This window comes from Nannobrachium achirus (genome assembly GCF_963921795.1).
Source record: "Nannobrachium achirus genome assembly, chromosome: 4".
NCBI classification, from domain to species: domain Eukaryota; kingdom Metazoa; phylum Chordata; class Actinopteri; order Myctophiformes; family Myctophidae; genus Nannobrachium; species Nannobrachium achirus.
This window is the reverse complement of record NC_137813.1, coordinates 61,201,544-61,222,978: the sequence shown is the minus strand read 5'-3', so window position 1 is coordinate 61,222,978 and position 21,435 is coordinate 61,201,544. Positions and strand designations below refer to the sequence as shown.

Below are 21,435 nucleotides of genomic sequence, written 5' to 3'. Positions count from 1 at the left end.
CCGTGTAGTAACTGAGGACCCCCTAGGGGTCCCGGACCCCCTGTTGCAGATCCCTGCCCTAGGGTTCGGACCTTGGCTTGGACCCGGAAGGTGTTTGCCAGCGATTAATTAACCAACTCGAACCCAAGTGTGCCCGTTTTACCTTGCCTCAATAGTGCTCCATCTGAGCTGATCAGCTGGGTGAAGCTGAAACTCAATTTCCCCCGCGGGATTAATATCGTCTACAAAAAATGAAAAGTCTAAAGGGTTTAAAAAGACCCATCTTTGGGATTTTTAGCGAGGACAAAAAGAAAAAAGAAAAACACAGCTGACGCAGACATCCCGACAGGAAAGACAATCGACCGTCTTCCTTCTGGTGTGGAACAGCTACGGTGATGACAGAAAAACTATGTTAAATATCGTTGCAGTCGGGCAGAAACCACTTATCTCGTTATTTTAACGTTGAGGTCCCCCCCCCCCTGTCAATTAATACCTTACTAGATCAAACTACAGTGACACACAAAAGCATCAAAACTATAAGATTCACAAGCTATAAACACGGCACAGAGTGACGTGTTTCGTGCTTGTGGGTCTCATCGTTTTTGTTTTTTTTTAATCCTGAAAAGCAACAGGTTTCCACCCGACAAGACACAATAGAAAAAACACCTTTCACAGTGGCCTGGCACAATTGAACACTTCCCTTTGTTTTTCATTATGTTGGAATACCTCCTTGGTGTGGATTGCTCCTATACGTGGACTACTTTTCCTTTGTGGGTCTTTGTGTATTTTTACCTGTTTTAAGGTATTGCCTTGTGGTAACGCTGACTAGCTTCTTGTGTGGGCCTGCCGTTGTGCTGCTACTATTTGCACCTATTGTCTAGCCTCATGTACATACCATGCTGCTTATTTATGCTGTGTATATACTGCATGTAGATATTAGTTTGTTTTATCTCCTTGCTCTCTGCCTCGCCTTTTCCTCTCTCTCCTGGAAAACAAAACGATGGAGCTTGCACAAAACAAATACAAAAATCACCCACTGATCAACACGAACCTGTGACGTGAAAATGAAACAGACTCGGACGATGACAGTAGCACTAATTGTGACCACCAGGTCGCAAGTTACAATGAAAATCTCCACCGGCTGTCCGTCAATCCGTCTGTCCGTCACGTCACGTCACGTCACACTTTTGGCCCTACTCTTATCTCCGGCACCGTTGCCCCTATCCATGCCAAAGTTTGCACACACTCCTTGGCTGGCAAACCACAAACAACGCCCCGGATTTCGCACATGCCCCTCTTCTTGTTGCCCCTATCCATGCCAAACTTTGCACACAAACTCATTGTCTGGCAAACCACAACCTCCGCCCCGGATTTCTCACATGCCCCTCTTCCAGCGCCACCATGAGGTTGCCGACCTGACGGTCGCTTATCTCCCGATTAGGGAGTCTTACTGGTGTTAGATACAGAAATAATTATGATGTGGGTTTTTTGGGTTAGAGCAGAAAAAAGGACAGGTTGTACCGAGAAAGAGGAATGAGAAAAAAAAGAGAATAAAGAACCCAGAGAAACGTGATCCGTTTCATGGGCCCAGAGAGGCTGTATGTTCAGGTCTAGCGTGGCAGCGGGCCATTCCACTTCTCCCTTCAATGATTCATGACATAAACTGTGGTTTCAAAAACACAAGGGCCGCTTCAGTACCGACAGATTCGACAGAACACAACATATAGCAACATTTGTAGAATCTTGTTAGACGGTGATGCTCACCAAAAATAGCCGATCCATAAGCTTATAGATTGGCTATTTTGACCGCAAAACACATTCACTGGCTGCAGAATCTTCCCCTGTGTCACATCATATTCTTGCTCTCTCTCTCCCCAAGTAATTTGATGCTTTACAATTAATTCCCAAGGGTTTAGAGCATAAAATTACTTGCCCCCCCAGTTCAGTGATACACACACACACACACACACACACACACACACACACACACACACACACACACACACACACACACACACACACACACACACACACACACACACACACACACACACACACACACACACACACACCTAATTCATAACAGACTTGAGAGCTCATCATAGTTGAAGCCAAAGGATGACTTCAGCGTAATTATAAATAGTCACACAGAAAAAAAAAGACATCTTGTTCTAGAACTGCTGCTTCAGAGAAAAATGAAGATTCTGCATGATGTCTGCATGCCGTATGAAACTCTGCTAACTCCCAAGCACAACGGTGGGGGCCAGTGGTGGGCAAGGAGGTAGGTAGCGCTTCACTGTGTTCACTTGGATCGTGCGGAGGTGCCGAAAGTCGGTTTTACTATTTTTTAGATTTTTATTTTTTCTAGATTTACTATTCTGTCCACAACTGCACAGAACTCGGTAACAGCGCTGAGTCAGCTCATGCGAACGTTGCAACGCTCGACACGGCAACTCGCTGCCGCTGGTTCGGCGTGTCTCACGTGGCCCATGGTCGCCTGAGATGGCACGCCTCCGTCGTCAAAGAAAACAAACGCTCCTTTCCCTTGCAGCCCCCCGCGCCCCCACCGTTACTGCTACGGGGGCAGTAGGAGCCAATATGGCGTCCTGTGTGTTAATGTGACGGGGCCAGTCAGAGCCAAGATGGCGTCCTGTGTGTTAATGTTACAAGGCCAGTCGGTGTCAAGATGGCGTCCTGTGTGTTAATGTTACCAGGCCAGTCGGTGTCAAGATGGCGTCCTGTGGGTGTTAATATTACCGAGCCAGTCAGAGATGGAGTCAAGATGGTGTCCGGTGTGCGTTAATGTTACCGGGCCAGTCGGAGCCAAGATGGCGTCCTCTCTGTGCTTGTTGGCAGGCGGTGCGTAGTGTAGGGTTGCTTGGCTGTTCTCTGCAGCTGTCTAACATTTATACACGCACAACTACACACACACACACACACACACACACACTGAAAACATGATGGATCCCCGTAGCATGACTCACTGCATGCTTTTATAGGAAATGGAAACGACCCCCGCCTCGGAATGTCTCCAGCAAGGGAGAGGGGTGTGTGTGTGTGTGTGTGTAAACACACACACACACACGGGTTTCTCCAGGTCAATGTCTATACAGCAGTGGTTCCCAAACTTTTCGCCCGGGACCCAAACTAGTAAAAAACAGCAGATCTACAAGGTCACGTGTCGCTTCGTGCCGCGTTGTGAGCTTGTAGATCAGCTATTTTCACTACTTTTTAAACATTTGCTTTCTAATTTATGGCATTTCTTAGAGATTTCTACATCAAAGTACTGAAAAAATCTTTTTTTTCCCCTTTTAATTCATGAAATATTACCTCTTTTTTTGGGGGGGGAGGGGATTTTTTTATCAATGTTTTGAAATAATTAAAAACTAAAATGTAGGAAACAAAAACAATAAGGGACCCACAACAATGTGTCCGCGTACCACAAATGGGTCCCGACCCAGTGGAAACAGCACACATAAGGGTTATGGCCACGCATACGGTGCACGTCAGAATGGTCAGTGGGTGCACTGTATGTGCGCACGCGTTTCTTTAGCCTGCTGACCAAAGAACAACAGACAGGCATGAGAGTCATAGTGGGACGTTGTACCGGTTCGTCATATGATGCCCTCATGCTGCTCATGTGAAAGATGTGGGAGGAGACCACCAGAAATTAAACGTTTCCTCTGTGTGTGTGTGTGTGTGTGTGTGTGTGTGTGTGTGTGTGTGTGTGTGTGTGTGCTCGTGTGTGTGTGTGTGTGTGTGTGTGTGTGTGTGTGTGTGTGTGTGTGTGTGTGTGTGTGTGTGTGTGTGAGAGCCATTAATGTCCTGACCATTAATGTGATCCCACTGAGTTCTCTGAAGGGAATACCATTCATAACGAAGATCAACGGATGTGTGCTGTGCGTGCAACATGAGTACTGCTCTCTGGGAAAGGAGGAAGTGCTTCCTCCTCGGTTAAGCTAAAAAATGCAGCGTATTTTCGTTGCAAAATGCGTTTTTCAGGAGGAGAGGGAGAGAGGGCGACCCAGTGGTCCGAAGATAAATACGAAATGGGCGGCAGTGTGCAAACGTGATTGACATAACGCGAGGTTGATTTATTTATTTACCTGCTCTGAAATTTGCTCCTATATTCAGCCGGGGGAGAAAAAAAAACGTGCAGTGTGCAACAACCTTTAGAAGGAAATGTGGTTCAGGAAAAATGATCTTATACATTATAGAACAGACCTGCACATTCAGCACATGTGTGCATTCAGACTCAACAAATGAAACTGATCTGTGATCACTTTTGCTCCAGTGTATAGATCAACTTGCTACCTTCTTCCAGGTGTGTGTGGAGAGACAACCACCTGTGTAACAGCGGCACCTGCTGGTCATTAGCAGAGTTGCAGTAGTGGGAGTCATGTCCAGAACTGCAAGGAGGGAATCCATCACAGCTTTTGGGGGTGAACTACTCCTTTAATAACTGAACACAATTGCCACCCCCTGGGAGACCCCAAATTACTCCCCCGTCTAGAAGTATAAACCATTTAGCTTCTAAATGCTGATGTGCAACATGGTGCAAATGACAGAGAGTAATTAAAGTAATTAAAGCACACGGATGAGCTAAATGCACAAACACATGACTGATGGTTATTTGATGTGTCATATGAGGAAATGGTTCATTGTGTTGGATGATTCATGGTAACCAGACAAAAGTACAGTGGAATAATCTCATAAATCATAGTGTTAACTCTCCAGTCTGAACTAGGGATGGGACGATATGACAATTTCATATGACGATTATTGTGACCAAAGAAATCACGATTTACAATATCGCGATAATCAAAATTCATTATCCTGGGGCGGAACATTTGCCAAAAAATAGCCGATCTACAAGCTCACAACGCGCCGCCTAAGACATTTGATAGAGTGAAAAAAAAAGACTGCATCAAGTATACGTATATTAGAAGTACCTTTTACCAATTATAGAGGGTTTAAGTGGTACCGGATATACAGCTCGGCAAATAAAAGGTGAATTGATCTCAGTGCATGACGGAGCACGATATCACGATAAATGAAATCTCCATGATGCGATTACTGTGTGTTTTTTATAACACTTAAAGGATAATATCGTGACTCATCCCGTCCCTAGTCTGAACCCAGAACAGATTGATATTTCCATGCTCAGACATGGTGGGGGCTCCTCACTAGCACACTAGGCAGGTGAGGTCAGTAGGATTTACAACAATACAACAGCAGTGACAACACACAAGTGTGTGTGGGGAAGAATTAATTGGCATGTCGACTAAACTGAGGAGAAAAAGGATAAAACTTCAATATTAAAATCACCTCCTGCCTGCATACAGTATACACAAAGTCCTGTAACTCAATGACCATGATGAGAGAGACCGAGAGATACAGACAGAGACATCTATGTCTCAATCAGGTGCTTAGGTTGCTCAATACCAAATATCTCCATTGTGCAATGATTTGAATGATGTGTGCATACAGACTACTGATCTATTTTTAGATCAGGGATTTCATTATCAGGCTACCTTCCAGCCGTGGGGACAACAGTACCTCCTGCTGGTCAACAGTAGAGTTGCAGCAGTGCGAGTGACCTTGTGTCTATAAATATAAACCACTTAACTCCTCAATGCCGACGTCCACCTTTTGCTGGCATAATGCAATGTTCTGGGTATTCCCAAACATCTTTACTGTGTAATGAAAGCCAAACAAGTTGGTCCAGTTGGGGGAGGTGTCTAGTGGGGGAGGTGTCTAGTTTCATTTCCAAAGAAATGCTGCAGTAGCATCCACCTCCTCTTAATAGTTTCATTTATAGTGAAATCATTGATGTGAAACACTGATGTGATAAAGGCTTCACTGGGGCTTACAGGCTCACAAGCACACAGACACACTAGACCGCATCAGACTAACAGGTGAGTTCACCATTAATATTGTGATTTCCTGACATTGATGTTTACTTTTGAATCAGTATTGTGCTCTTAAGGTTGTTTTGCCTGTAGAGGAAACTAAAATTGTGATTGTGATCAGATTATTATTATTATTATTATTATTATTGTTTAATTAAATGTTTTATCCTCTAATGTAGATTGGATCATGTCTGGACATCACCTGACGCCGGGACGTCTCCTGACGTACACTTTAGCTCTGCTTCTCACCTCCACGTCTGTGTCGGCTGCCGTTCGAGAGCTCAATTCAATCAACGACCTTAAGAAGATCGACTTCGGAGGCTCTGTGCCCAAACACAGCCTCCTGCTGCTCCACTGGTTTGCCAACATGATCGAGATGGATAACAACGGTCTAATACCTCTGAACTTTGAGCCACATAGGGCAGATTACGGCGCTCACCAATATGCCAATTTTGAGCGGATGCTGGAGCCGCTGCCTCAGGGACAACGCTACTATATTATTGGCAACCTCAACTCAGCTCTGAGCAGCAATGTTAGACTTCCTTCTTATGTCACTCGTTCGCCTTATCACTTAATGGGTAACGAGGAAACCAACAGAGACCGGATCATATTTAGAGTCAGAGAGGACGAAAGCGACACCCCGACCATCGACCAGGTGTACATCACACAGCACTACGGGGCTGACCAGCACCAGGGTGTGAGCTACGACCCGGCACACACCTACCGCATCACTACCAACCTGCTGAGAGACATCATGCTGTTCTCCACAGGGGGAAACCAACGCAGCTCACTGAGGGAGATCAGAGAGCACTTTGGGAGCGATATCGCCGACTCCCAACTGAGGGACCTTGAAAACGCGTGGGAAGACGGCCTTGCTTGTGTTGGATTGCTGTTGTTCATAGTGATTACAGAAAGGCTTTCCCCTGTGAACTCCAGGAAGCAACGCTACACAGCCCCTGCGGCTCACTCGGCCGTCAACATTCCAGAAGACATGCACGTTGATTGGGGCTTTCCGCAAGCCAAGCAAAATTCCTCATCTCAAAATATATGTCCAAGTGATTGTATGCCAATAATAATGTTGGTAATAATAATGATTATAATGTACATCATCTTTTTTCATGGCTCTAAATGAACTACTGAATGCACTACTTTTATGAGAAAACAAAAACGTAAAAAAAAAACAAAAGAAAAAAAAAAAACATTGAAATATGGAGATACCTGTGGAGACCTGAACTGTAAGGGTCCATTTGGTTCCATTTTGTACATTCTCAGAGTTACAGAACAGTAAGGGTCCATTTGGACCTCTGGTGGTCCCCAACCCAACGTTAATAAACAATGCTGTAGTGTAGACTGACTAAGCCCTACACAATACGATTATTGTAATTTTAACAAACTTGTGTTCTAGGATTTTACACTAGCCTGCTTTCATGCGCCTTGCTTTATTATATTTTCCATTGCTGCTACTTGTGTGACTGATTACAGTAGATATTGGATTATATATCCAGTTTGCACTGATTTCTTTTTTTCTCTCTTTTTTTTTTACACAGAACTTAATACAGAAAGGTTGCTTGGAGTAATTATGAATTGTGTTCCATTTGTATTCTTTTTTTTACCATTTTGTCAGTGCACTGATGTCATTCTGGACAATTAAGTTAATTGTTCAATTGTACAATATTTTATATCTTGTGTTTGTTAGAAATATTTGATAACCACATTTAAAGGGTCACTGTGATATAAAGAACATTGGCCTGATATACTGGTACTGGATTTTTTACTTCCCAATATCAACATCGGTCCTAAAAACACAGTATCAACTGGACTCCGTTCCATTATATTTTTCTACTGTATTTTTGTCTCGTCATTGAGAATAACACTGAAATGTACAGTATACCATAACGGGCTCGAGAGTGAGTGTGTGTGTGTGTGTGTGTGTGTGTGTGTGTGTGTGTGTGTGTGTGTGTTAGGGCATTCACGAATAGTGATTTTTAGAATTCGAATTATTCGACCTCAAAGTATTCGAATATTCGGAATTCGACGGGTATTTTTGTAATCTAATAAATCATTAAAACGCTCCTTTGCGAGCCTTAAAAACAACCAGCAATTAACGGGTTAACCTCTGTTCGTGAAATAACAGCCATCGATTGGCTGTGAGAGGTTTTCACTGGTGGATGCAGAACTCAAGCAGCAGAGAGAGAACGGACCCTTTGGAACAGACCTACAATGCACAATGCGTCGCGGATAGACGCGTTGTGAGCTTGTACATCTGCTATTTTTGACACGCTGCACTGTCTTACGACTGAACATAGCATAAACATGCTGATGAAACTTGCAACGAAAAACGAGTTCATTTTACTAGGAAAACTCCGAAAATAACTGTTCAAGCCTATCCTATCAATCTTCAACAACCACATTTATACTGTCCATCCTTGTTCGTTACAAGCAGTGTTGTAGGCTATTGTGAATTGTTTAGCCTCGGGATCCAGGCATTATAGTGATTGTTTGATGGGATGAACGCTATGTTAATGACTTCACACGCATGTCGTTGACACCTCCGCTACTTAGCAGGCCATTAATATGTACCGAGACTCATTCCAATGTTAATGAAGGCTGGTGTGACTCGAGTCTCGACCAGTACAACAGACAAGGCTAAGATGGGTTATGATTACATTACATCACATGCTATAGTATAGAAGTATACAGTATGTAACACAAGCTTTACAAGATCATCAATTCCACTCCAATCCGTGTCGCGAAACTCTCGACCCGTTATCATAAATAAAACAGCGGACGCTTGTACCTTTATGGTTTAAAGAGGAGATACATTTGAATATGAAGCATGACATCAACGTGGTTGCGGTGAAGCGCGGTCCGAAAGAGCTACTGTAAAGAGAAGGGTGTCCTCTAAACTGGATATACTCGGCAAGAGGAACGTAACTCAGCAGCAATAAAGTAAAGTAGCCTAAAGAATTACACACTTTTGTCAGCAACGAGCAGAGCTTGCTTGTTCTGGAGAGCCCCTCCCCTCCCCTCCTACACTGAGTGACTGTGTCATCTATAGTGACGGGCCAGCAGTGTATGTCGGCAGTCGGCACATCAATCACATAAGCTAGCCACTACAGTGTGGTTGGATTTGACAACAATCAAACATGAATGGATTAGGAGAAATACTAACACCAGAGCTCACAGCTGCATGTCTACTGTAGAAATATTGTTTGTCACGAAAAAAAAAAAAAAAAAAAAAACGAAAATAATATTAAAATTAATTTCGGCGATTTTTCGAATAGTGTTTATAGTAATCGAATAGTGTTTTGATATTCGAATATTCGAATATTCGGTGAATGCCCTAGTGTGTGTGTGTGTGTGTGTGTGTGTGTGTGTGTGTGAGAATGCTCAAAGATAATATACTGTATATAGCCCACCTGTTTTCTTTAAAGTCTTCATTGCCTTTAATGGACAGCAATATCAATTAAGCCGACTTTAACACCAGCAACCAAGCAAATTACATCATACGAGAGAGAGTCTCGTATATATAGTAGTTGTGTTTTTTTACTTTTACTAATAAACATTTTGAAATGGATGCAGTAAAAAAAATTATGTTTTTTTTTCTTTCTTTTTTCTTTCTTTTTGTCTAAGAAAAGTGGACATTCTGAGTATCTGGTAAGTTCTGCAACAGGACTCCTGTAGATCTGTGCAGTGATTCTCAGCCTGTCCAGGATCAGTGGGCCCACAGTCTCTAAAATGCTAAAACATACATTAAATAGATTTTCATGTATGTTTTCCCCTTAACGCATCAATGTTTTATTGAGCTGTAATCATCAGGTCATTTTGCTTAGTGTTGTTATTTATGTCATGCAATATTTTAGCTTATTAGTAGATTGTGTCCACAGATCAGTGACCATACACCAGTGGTTCTGAACAGTGGGGTCTGGGGACCCCCATATGGGTCCTAGAGGGGGTTCCAGTTAATGATTGAAAGTAAGGTTGCAAATGGACCCTCAGAGCTGCCAACCCTCACGCAATGAGCGTGAGACTCACGCAAATGACCCTCTTCTCACGCTCTCACGCCACACATCGTATTTCTCACGCCGTCATATCACCAGCCGTCACAAAGTGGAAAACTGCGTCAACTCAAGTGTCACTGAGACATCCACTTCGGCCGCGATTTGAGCAATTAAAGGGCTTAAAATACTGTTTCTGATTCTGAAGTAATGATAAGATGCGTCGCTGTGTGTGCGTGAGCGTCTGGTGTGAGGAACGCTGCGTGCACGTTCCTGCGCACATCATTCTCTACAGTATAAGAGCGACAGGAGGATCTACAACATTAATTCAACACGTCCAAAATGCCCATTGCTTACTAGCAGGCAGTTTAAATGAGGAGGGACTTTTGGATGGATGCGTGTGCAAAAAGAACAGATCTTCAAGCAAAAGACATGTTACTTGCAGCTTAATGTAAACATTTATCCATAATTTTCTCATCCTAGTAAAGCCAGATAAAAGTATCAAACTCCCTGTAAAATGCAACAGAATACAGGAAATAACATCTACTCTTTAAATTTTTTTCTGGGGGAGGACCCCCAGACCCCCCACCAAAATGATTCACAGTATAGGCTATTAACTACGTTTCTGCCTCAAAATTAGCCTACATATTCATATATTGAGGGTTAGATTTGGAGAATTAAATAACACCACCCAGTGCAACATACTGTACCTGGTTGGTTTAATAGTCACTCCAATTATTGTAATATTTGTTGCACATATAGGCCTGTATATCATTTTTTATATTTCTTTTACGGGACCAAAGCCCCCCCCCCCCCCCCCCCCCCTCCCTCGCAAAAAAAGAAAAATCTCACTCTTAGGTTTTCCTGAAAGTTGGCAGCCCTGTGGACCCTTATAGGTCTGTAACTCAGAGTTTAAAGATGTACATGTAACCAGGTCCATTTGGTTACATGTGTACACTCCGAGTTATGGGCGTCAGTGGTTCACAATCTGGGTGTCCCCAAATACAATTTCAGAGTATGTTTATTTTAATGATCAATCAATCGATGTTGTGGATCAATGAAACTAACATATTAGTATACTTTAAGTTCCTGTTCATCAGTGTCCTGATGAAGATTTATTTTAAGGTTTTAAATGGAAAATATATATATATATATATATTTATATATATATATATATATATATATATATATATATACACACACCACTTTTGATATGTAGTTATTGATACATTATAAAATACAGTGTTTTGCCAATTATTTGGGGGGCCCGCTAGCAATATCCTCACGGCCCACAGATTGGTAATCACTGTACAGAACTTCAGAGTTGATGAAGAAAACTTACAATACAATGAATACCACATAATTATTCCACATGGGCAAATACATTTAGGGCCCCATGACAACAGAAAACAAACAGACAGACACAATGGAGCAACCAGGGACCACACGGTGTGTTTATAATGAGATAGAATGTACATTCATCCATCATCATCTTTGCAAACCAACCTTCTTTTTTGATGCGTAGCAACAGCTGTGACTTTTAACCTACCCAATGATACTAGGTCTTAGATTTTTATGAATGTTTTTTTTTTCCTAAATGTATCAATGTTTTATTAAGCTGTAATCATCAAGTCGTTTTGCTTAGTCTTGTTATTTATGTCATGCATGATGCATTAATTGTTTTAAGTGAGTCTATAGCAGACCACAGATCAGGGACCATACACCAGCAGGGCTGCCAACTTTCAGGAAAACCTAAGAGTGAGATTTTTCTTTTTTTGCGAGGGGGGGGGGGGGGCTTTGGTGCTGCAAAAGAAATATAATTTTTTTATATATAGGCCTATATGTTAAACAAATACTACAATAATTTGGGTTATTATTATAATTTTATCGTCCCTTGGAGTCACTATTACACCAACCAGGTACAGTATGTTGCTCTGGGTGGGTGTTATTTAATTCTCCAAATCTAACCCTCAATAATGAACAGCTTTTGAGGCAGAAACGTAGTTAATAGCCTATACTGTGGATCATTTTGTTGGGGGGTCTGGGGGTCCTCCCCCAGAACTTTTTTTTAAAGAGTAGATGTTATTTCCTGTATCCTGTTGCATTACAGGGAGTTTGATACATTTATCTGGCTTTACTAGGATGAGAAAATTATGGATAAATGTTTACATTAAGCTGCAAGTAACACGTCTTTTGCTTGAAGATCTGTTCTTTTTGCACACGCATCCATCCAAAAGTCCCTCCTCATTTAAACTGCCTGCTAGCAATGGGGATTTTGGACGTGTTGCAGATCCTCATCATCCTCCTGTCGCCAACTCAGATTGCCTGTCGCCTAACTGTAGAGAATGATGTGCGCAGGAACGTGCACGCAGCGTTCCTCACACCAGACGCTCACGCACACACAGCGACGCATCATTACTTCAGAATCAGATACAGTATTTTAAGCCCTTTAATTGCTCAAATCGTGGCCGAAGTGGATGTCTCAGTGACACTTGAGTTGACGCAGTTTTCCACTTTTTGACGGCTGGTGATATGACGGCGTGAGAAATACGATGTGTGGCGTGAGAGCGTGAGAAGAGGGTCATTTGCGTGAGTCTCACGCTCATTGCGTGAGGGTTGGCAGCTCTGTACACCAGTGGTTTTGAAAAGTGGGGTCTGGGTACCCCCAGTGGTCCTAATGGGGGTTTCAGGGGGTCCCCAGTTAATGATTGAAAGTAAGGATCCAAAAGGACCCTTACAGGTCTGTAACTCTGAGTGTGTAAAGATGTACATGTAACCAGGTCCAGCTGGTTACATCTGTACACTCTCAGAGTTATGGGGGTCAGTGGTTTACAAACTGGGTGTCCCCAAATTAATGTGTGTGTGTGTTCTCACTAAACAGTACACAAACCAACATACAGTATAAGTCTACAGGGTATCTGCAAAAAAAGTGACAGTTTAAGGACTTGAGGACTTTGTAATACTTCTAAAATGAAAACAAATGCATTGCGAGGCATTTTGAGCTTGTAGATAATAAAATGAAATGAAATGTTTAACCGGGTCAAACAAAATTTAATTCCTCAACTCCTACAATAAATAATGTATTCTCAGTCTGTCCTGGATCAGTGTGCCCACAGCCTCTAAAATGCTAAAGCATACATTAAATAGATTTTCATGTATGTTTTCCCCTAAATGCATCAATGTTTTATTGAGCAGTAATCATCAGGTCATTTTGCTTAGTATTGTTATTTATGTCACGCAATATTTTAGCTTATTTTATAGTAAATTGTCTCCACAGATCAGGGACCATACACCAGTGGTTCTGAACAGTGGGGTCTGGGGACCCCTATATGGGTCCTAGAGGGGGTTACAGGGGGTCCCCAGTTAATGATTGAAAGTAAGGTTGCAAATGGACCCTTGTTGTTTAGTGTGTTCTCACTAAACAGTACACAAACCAACATACAGTTTAAGTCTACAGGGTATCTGCAAAAAAGTGGCAGTTTAAGGACTTGAGGCCTTTTTAATACTTCTAAAAAGAAAACAAATGCATTACAATGCATTGTGAGCTTGTAGATCACAATAAAATGAAATGTTTAACAGAGTCAAACAAAATGTAATTCCTCAACTTCTACAATAAATAATGTCAAGTCATTTTAGTTGAGAATTATTTCCACAAACGTAATGTATTAGCAGCTAAACCCTGTCAGACTGACTCGCATGTGATTAACTAGCATGCCTTTAAGTAGGTGTAGCATACTATTTGCATCTTCTATTCAAACTAAAATGTGTTAATTGACCAGTGCCTACCTGTCCTTTGTCTAGACTACGACCATGCATATTTATTTATTTTGGAAGTGGTGCCAACACTCTTTTGATGGTATATGTCTTTTGTCCAGGAACAACAGTAGGCTAGCTTTATTTAAATTCAAACAGCAATGCGCAAACATGCATGTCTGATGGTCTATGTGGTGGGGGGAGCATGAACATATGTACATAACCGTACGGCACGTAGCCGTTTCAAGAAGTGAACGAGTTTGCTCACGTTCACAATTTACAATTTCTGAATTTAGCAGACACTCTTAATCCAGAGAGATTTACAATAAGCAAGGTAATGCATCAAATCAATACATCAACATCAATAACATCAATACATCAAATGCATAAAAATTGTAATGTAAGAAAAACAGACCAAGCACCAATTCAGTAAAAACACTTTATATAAAACCTAAACAAATGCTATTCATGATAGATAGCATTTGTTTAGGTTTTATAAAAAGTGTTTTCAAGGCAAATAACTAGTTTTTATGAACAAATCCATCATTAACAACCCATCTCTACAACCTAGATGCTTATAATGCCATTAACATGCAAGACCACAACAAACTTGTTACGGATCAAATACAAATAAAATTTCTGGCTCAAAGTACACACAACAATGCACCGTAACTAAAGTGTGTGTGTGTGTGTGTGTGTGTGTGTGTGTGTGTGTGTGTGTGTGTGTGTGTGTGTGTGCGTGCGTGCGTGCGTGTGTGTGTAACCCTGTTGATTATCCCTTACATAACGACAGTAAACCATTTGTGGGTTAATAATTAATCAAGAAACAAGTATCACAAGTTTTACCCTCTACCCTCTATTATTTACTGGGTAAATAATGAAAGCTAATAGACATAAGTCAGCCTCAAGAGTTTCTCTTCAACATTTTTTTTTCTTTACTATGGTACATCTATGCTATTACGCAGCTCACATGTGTGGGGCTTTCTGTGAAAAGTCACTGCTTACCTGGACAGTTTCATTTCAGAGTAAAGGCTGCAGTTGCTGCAGCAACAAGCACCTCCTCCTCCAACAGTTTCATTTACAGTGAAATCAGGAAGTGCTAGACTAGACTCTGGTCTAACAGTGTTCTCCCACACACACAGCAGAGACACAACAGACAGCAGCTGACCTAAAACAGGTGAGTTCATTATTGATCTTGTGATTCCCTGTGCTTAAGAACCAAGTATCAATTTAATGCTATGGGTGGGCTGACTACTTTGCCGTTATGCTTGTTTTCAAGTAGATTAATGATGAAAATTGTGTTTTTCTTCCCTTGTTGTTAGTAGGGCTGTAGTTTAACATTGGAACATAATGAATACAAAATTACATTTCTGTTCTGGCTTTTAGACTTTGAAGTTGCACAGGGCGGATAGGACAAATAACCTGAATATACGAATGAATTAAATATGTAATAATTCTAGATACTTACACTATAATGGAAATGGACGAAAATAGTGTAAATGGCCAATCTATGAGCTCACATAACCTTTATATTTTACCATCACTTATAGTACCGATATAATACATTATGATAACTGGAAGCTTCGAAGAGCCTAGATGTCTCCACTAGGGCTGATAACTATTGTTTTGGTTACAGCCCGTCTTTCTTGTTATGGTTCAGCTCGTCCTTGAAGCAGCTAGTGTAACTATTGAATGATCCCTGACCTGCTTTTTATTTCATTCTGGGCAGAACTACCGTACCACAGTTTTAATGTACTTGATGATTACCTATGATTAGGGTGACCAGACGTCCCGGTTTGGCCAGGACTGCCCCGTTTTCAAGCTGCGTGTCGACAAATATCTCTAAAACACTAATATGTCCCGGTTTTCGACACTCACTACAGAATTGTCCCGGTTTTCGGCAGAATTGCTCACCTAACCAATCAGAAAACATGAACAAATCCATTGTGTGTCTGAATTCAACACTGAGACTGTTTGTCAATCACTCACTGCCTGTATGCAACCCTGCAGTATATGCGAGAGTGCACAAACATTAGAGAATGGGCACGCGCGTGCACATTGAGGGTCCTGGTTTTAGGCAACAGTGGTTTGCATCCCGGTTTGAGCGGGTGAAAATATAGTCACCCTACCCATGATATCATGTACATTAAATAATAACCATCACCACCATAGGCCATAATGGGGAGCACCATGTCAGATATACATTACAATTACAGTTACAGTAGCTCACCCATTCACACAGACAACCTGTCCTCTCACTGGTGGGGAGCATGCCCCCATACACATGCAAATGTATATGCTTTGTCTGCACCCATGGCAGGTGATAAGATTCACACTGCCAATAAGCAAGTGCAGAGGACAGTGTTACTGCAAATAACAGGTCTGACTCTACAAGCCCGCAACACATGCAACTTTCACTTCGATGCACAAATAGCAGCGCAACTCGAGGGAGCGAAGGCACAGTCAGTCAACGAGAGAGACAGAGAGGGAGCAAGCGAGGGAGAGAGGAGTTTCCTCCAGAATTAAAATCGACAAAAAGATAGAAAAACAAAAACAAACCCCAAACCTATAAGTGTTTTGCTTGTAGTAGGCTCTATGTTATCTTTTGTGTAAGTGTCTTCTTGCATAATGTCGGTGTAATGCCATTAATTCATTAGCCGACTATGTTGATATGGTGCTTAAATGTTGAAACGTCTTGAACATTCATTGTAAAACCTAGAATATTGTCTCGACTCCTGGTCAGGGAATATTAGGATTATGTCCAATCTTGGAATAAATTCCTTGCCAAAAATCTTCTTCACCATTGTGTTTGTGAAGGTGTCTGGAAACACATCTCACAAAGACTGAAATTCAGTTTCCCTGGGAAATCTGTAATAGCTGCCGAAAGTCCTTGAGCTAAAACGGCCCAAATACAAAACAAAAACACATTTTGTGATGACGTGGCTATGGCCGTTTTAGCCCAAGGATTGTTTTTCATGCAAGGCAAATGCTTGTAATGGATTCAGAATCATAAAAAAAAAAAAAACATTGTTTGACCCATCACATGCTATACTAGCAGTTTTATCTGTGTGTGTGTGTGTGTGTGTGTGTGTGTGTGTGTGTGTGTGCGCGCGCGTGCGTGCGTGTGTGTGTGTGTGTGTGTGTGTGTGTGTTTTTCTTCCTTTATAGTAAAGTTAAGGGTACCCCAACTTTCTTGAGAGATGCGTTTCTGGACATCTTCACCAATGTGTTTGTGAAGATTTTATTGTGATAAGGAATTCATTCCAAGATTATTATTATTTTTGCAATATCCCCCGACTACCCTATTGCCTCATCAAGATTGATCCAGAATTCCACAACGGCAATATTTTCAAAAGCGCTGACCTTCTTTTTCTCGTTCTTTTAACCCTCTGCTGTAGATTGGATCATGTCTGGACATAAGCTGACACCGGGACGTCTCCTGACGTACACTTTAGCTCTGCTTCTCACCTCCACGTCTGTGTCGGCTGCCGTTCGAGAGCTCAATTCAATCAACGACCTGAAGAAGATCGACTTTGGAGGCTCTGTGCCTAAACACAGCCTCCTGCTGCTCCACTGGTTTGCCAACATGATGGAGATGGATAACAACCATGTCATCCATCTGACCTTTGAGCCGAACGAGGCAGACTACGGCGCTCATCATTACGGTAACTTTGAGCGGATGCTGGAGCGGCTGCCTCAGGGACACCGCTACTACACTCTTGGAAACCTCAACTCAGCTCTGAGCAGCGATGTTAGACTTCCTTCTTATGTCACCCGTTCGCCTTATCACTTAATGGGTAACGAGGAAACCAACAGGGACCGGATCATATTGAGAGTCAACAACAACATCAACATCCTGCTGCAAACCGACCCGACCATCGACCAGGTGTACATCACCCAGCACTATGGCGTTGACCAGGACCAGGGTACGCGCTACGACCCGGCACACACCTACCGCATCACTACCAACCTGCTGAGAGAGATTCGGCGGTTCTCCATGGGAGGAAACCAACACAGCTCACTGAGGGAGATCAGAGAGCACTTTGGGAGCGACATTGACGATCTCGAAATGGCGCACCTCACAAACACATGGGGCAACCTTGCTTGTGTCGGGTTGCTGCTGTTCATAGTGATTACGGAAAGGCATTCCCCTGTGAAATCCAGGAAGCAACGCCCCCAGGCTCCTCCGGCTGACAGAGGTTCAAATGCGTCGCAGCGCCCCAACGTACCTTCAACTAGTAGAGGTTCAATAAACTCAAATGAGCTCTTTGTCGTCAACTGGCCAGACTTACCTTCAGCCGGTAGAGGTTCAACAGCATCGCAGCGCTCCCATGTACCTTCAACTAGTAGAGGTTCAACCAAATCACGATCACACGTTGTCGTCAACATGCCAGGCTCTCATGTACCTTCAGCTAGTAGAGGTTCAACAGCATCGCAGCACTCCCATCTACCTTCAGCTAGTAGAGGTTCAACAGCATCGCAGCACTCCTATCTACCTTCAGCTAGTAGAGGTTCAACAAAATCACGATCACACATTGTCGTCAACATGCCAGAATACATACAGACCATCCCGCAAGCCATGAAACTTGAAGTCGGGACTGGTGCCAAAGGAAAGGCCATGATACACTGGAGTAACATCCCCGAGAACCATCTAGATCAAGATGTGATGGTGGTGCTTTTCAAGAATGACGGGGACCGGTCGTCCAGCAAAGTGTTTAAGTGCATCGGGGACAGTGCGTCGGGGACCTACCAGACCTCGGTGCCTCTGAACCCTGGCCTTCAGGTGCGTCTCCACCGCGCCAGGAGGTGGTGCTGTGGGCTGTGGACCACCGTGGGAGAAGAGCTGACCAGGGGACCGGAGTTCGACGACGCCGAAGCACAGCAACGAGTCCAAATACGGGGCTACGACGCACAGCTCCAACTCTTCATGGCGGACGGCAAGGCCTGCGCTCGCTTGTACGTGGGAAAGACCTTCACTGACTGGAGGAAACTGTTTAGAAAGTCATGGGTCGGCTTCTACTCATCTCCGAGTAAGGCGCCACATGACTATGAAAGCTGGCGGTGGCAGTGGGCGACTAGATTCACACGGAGCGCCGAATTGGAGGACATGTCATATCGTGTCTACGAGTACCGCTCTGGCATGACGATCGCCCCAGGAGTTCTGGCGCGATTTATACTCAGCGGCGTGGAGGATGTTCTCGCACGCACTTCACCCTGGAATAAGAGCTCTAGTGAAACCTGGTTTCATTAAACTACACTCCACCCTGGAATATAAACTCTAGTGAAACCTGGCTTCTTTCAAATACAGCAGTGCAATATTTCACCCAGCAACTTTCAGGGAAATTGCTGCTCATTACCATCCAACATGTATAGGAAATGGATTGTACACAGTGGCAATAGTTACTTTACTTATTGCTTTATTGCATCTTAGGTTGAGAAACAGACATTTCGCCTATCCAGCCTTCTTCAGTGTATGGTGGATAGTCGTTTCTCATCCTAAGATGCAATAAAGCAAACAGAAAAGTAACTCTTCACTGTGTGCGATCCATTTCCTATTTGATGATCTAAGAAGGACACCGCACCAATCAAGTCAGAGCGTGGTTGTACAAAAAAAGGATTCAAAACATTCTTATATTAGGCACCTTCGTTCCAAGCGAGATATGTTGAGGACAACTTGGTCTGTGCTTGCTGATTTTTGGAAGGCGAAGAAAAAAATATATATGTATTTTCACTGTATCATAGAAAATGTTTCAAAGTTCAACATTTAACAATGTAACTTTGAGCCCAACTGCTGGGGTGTTTTCCTGAAGGAAAAACACATCCCTCTGGCTGTATCTTTGTTTTGTTCCAGTGTGAATGTTGACATTCCACTGTGTATGTTGAACATTTATCCCTTGCAGGGACGTTTCTGTCTGTGAGGGAGAGCTTGGCCAGAGCTCTTAATTGATCCTTTTGGTTGGTCTATATAAGTGTCAAAAGTGTTCTGTGCTCCCTCTAATCAATCAATGCATCAAAGACAGCAATACGTTTGATAGCTGTCAGAGGGGGAGGGGGGGAGAATATCTGTGATTATACCTAGTGTGCCTTTAAAGGAGTAGTTCACCCCCAAAATTACTTTTTTTCTATTGATTACTCATGTCATGGAGACTTGCGTAATATATATATATATATATATATATATATATATATATATATATATATATATATATATATAATTTATTTATTTATTTTTTTCACACATTCCTAAGACAAAACATTGATTTTCGTAAATTTACCCCCATTGATTCCAGATAGGGACCCAAATGCATTTGGGTCCCCATCCGGAATCAAAGGAGGTACATTTATTGTGATGAAATTGTTGTCTTAGGAATGTGACTAAAACAAACATAGATTATTGAAATCAAGTCTCCATGGCATGAGTAATCAAAGCCATTTTGGGGGTGAACTACTCCTTTAAGACACTGGTGGTCGGATCCACAAGCTGGTATGATGCTCACAAATTACATGATGACACTAAATGATTTCAGATGGGGGTTTCATGTTCTTGACATGAAAAGGCTTATGAACCCCCGGCATATGACAGTAGCTTTCAAACTGTGGGTCACAACACATCAGTGGGCCACGACAGGGGTTCAGGTGGGTCGCAGGATAGTTTTTATTTTATTTTTTTATGTAGAAAACGAAAACCTATTTTTTTTAACTAAGTATTGTTTATGCTTGATACATTTTGTAAGGCAAGTGTGTTTCATTTATTTTCGATACAATTCCATGTTTACTGTAAAACATTTGTGGGGTCCTAGTAGGCCTGTCACAATTATTACATAATCGTCTAATCGCAATTATTTGACATAGTCGCGATTATTTCTTCATAATCGTTTCCATGTTGAAAAATGTTCATATATTTTCAAACATTTCAGAAAATAGTGGAAATAGCAGATCTACAAGCTCAACGCGTCGCAATGTGTTGTGAGCTTGTAGATCGGCTATTTTCACTATCAATGTTCTTTTTTAAGAATCAAGTTATTTCTTTATGTATTTATGTTACGTGTCATATCTGCCATGTGCAACTTCAAAGCCTACAAGCCAAACAGAAATGTAATCATCAATAACAAAAACACAATTAAATTGTTAATCGCAATTATTTGAGCGACTATTAATCGCTCACCACCATGTCTCACCTCCACAGGTGAGACATGGCATGAAAAGCTTTAGGAACCTCTGCTCCGTAATACAGTTGCTGTACATTTCCATGATTTATTTTGTACTGGATCTATACAATCCTATTTCAGACTGTTGTAATTTATGTTAAATAAACTGTGTCGCTAAAGCTGTGTGTCAAGTAACTGGTCTAATGCCCATCAAACTGGAGGTCCTTCAAAGTAAGAAGGTTGTGATTGTGAAACACGGTTATAGACCAGAGGTGAGCGGCATACTGACTTTTATAACATTATGCTAAGGGCCACACATTTGGACAACTGAAATGAAATACATACTGTATAGTAGGGCTGTCCCCGACTAAGGATTTGTATAGTTGACTATGATTTTAGTCATCGGGTTGATAGTCGAATATTAGTCGACTATGGCCCGTTTTTTTAAATTTATTATTATTTTTTCCGTTTTTTTTTTTCTTCTTTTTTTCCCCGTTTTTTTTTACCCCTTTCTTTTACAATGGCGTATAAACAACAGAGGTGAAACACTCATTTAAATAACATGTCTTTTTGACTTTTGTTTTAATAGATAACTCATTCATTATTTAAGCCAAGGTTTATTATCATGGCCTTATAAGAATAGTA

At 42.1% G+C, this 21,435-nt stretch overlaps 1 protein-coding gene and 1 pseudogene across 3 annotated transcripts in view; one reads left to right on the top strand and one right to left on the bottom strand.

Moving 5' to 3' along the window:
* Nucleotides 1–21,435, bottom strand: part of LOC308283905 (septin-9-like) — a 224,786-nt pseudogene that overhangs the window by 64,640 nt on the left and 138,711 nt on the right. The gene's annotated exons all lie outside the window — the stretch shown is intronic.
* Nucleotides 14,790–19,764, top strand: LOC308283906 (uncharacterized protein). 2 transcript variants are annotated; one of them, XM_080724420.1, is made up of 3 exons: nt 14,790–14,819; nt 17,041–18,063; nt 18,109–19,764. In XM_080724420.1, exons 2-3 carry the CDS (start codon nt 17,049–17,051, stop codon nt 18,891–18,893), a joined length of 1,800 nt encoding a protein of 599 aa, XP_080580546.1. In that variant the 5' UTR covers nt 14,790–14,819; nt 17,041–17,048; the 3' UTR covers nt 18,894–19,764. The 2 variants fall into 2 exon arrangements, with proteins under 2 accessions (XP_080580546.1, XP_080580545.1); XM_080724419.1 differs by having other exon boundaries at nt 17,041–19,764.

Excerpts from the sequence above, each read along its gene's own strand:
- LOC308283906 (XM_080724419.1), top strand. The coding sequence starts at position 17,049 with ATGTCTGGACATAAGCTGACACCGGGACGTCTCCTGACGTACACTTTA.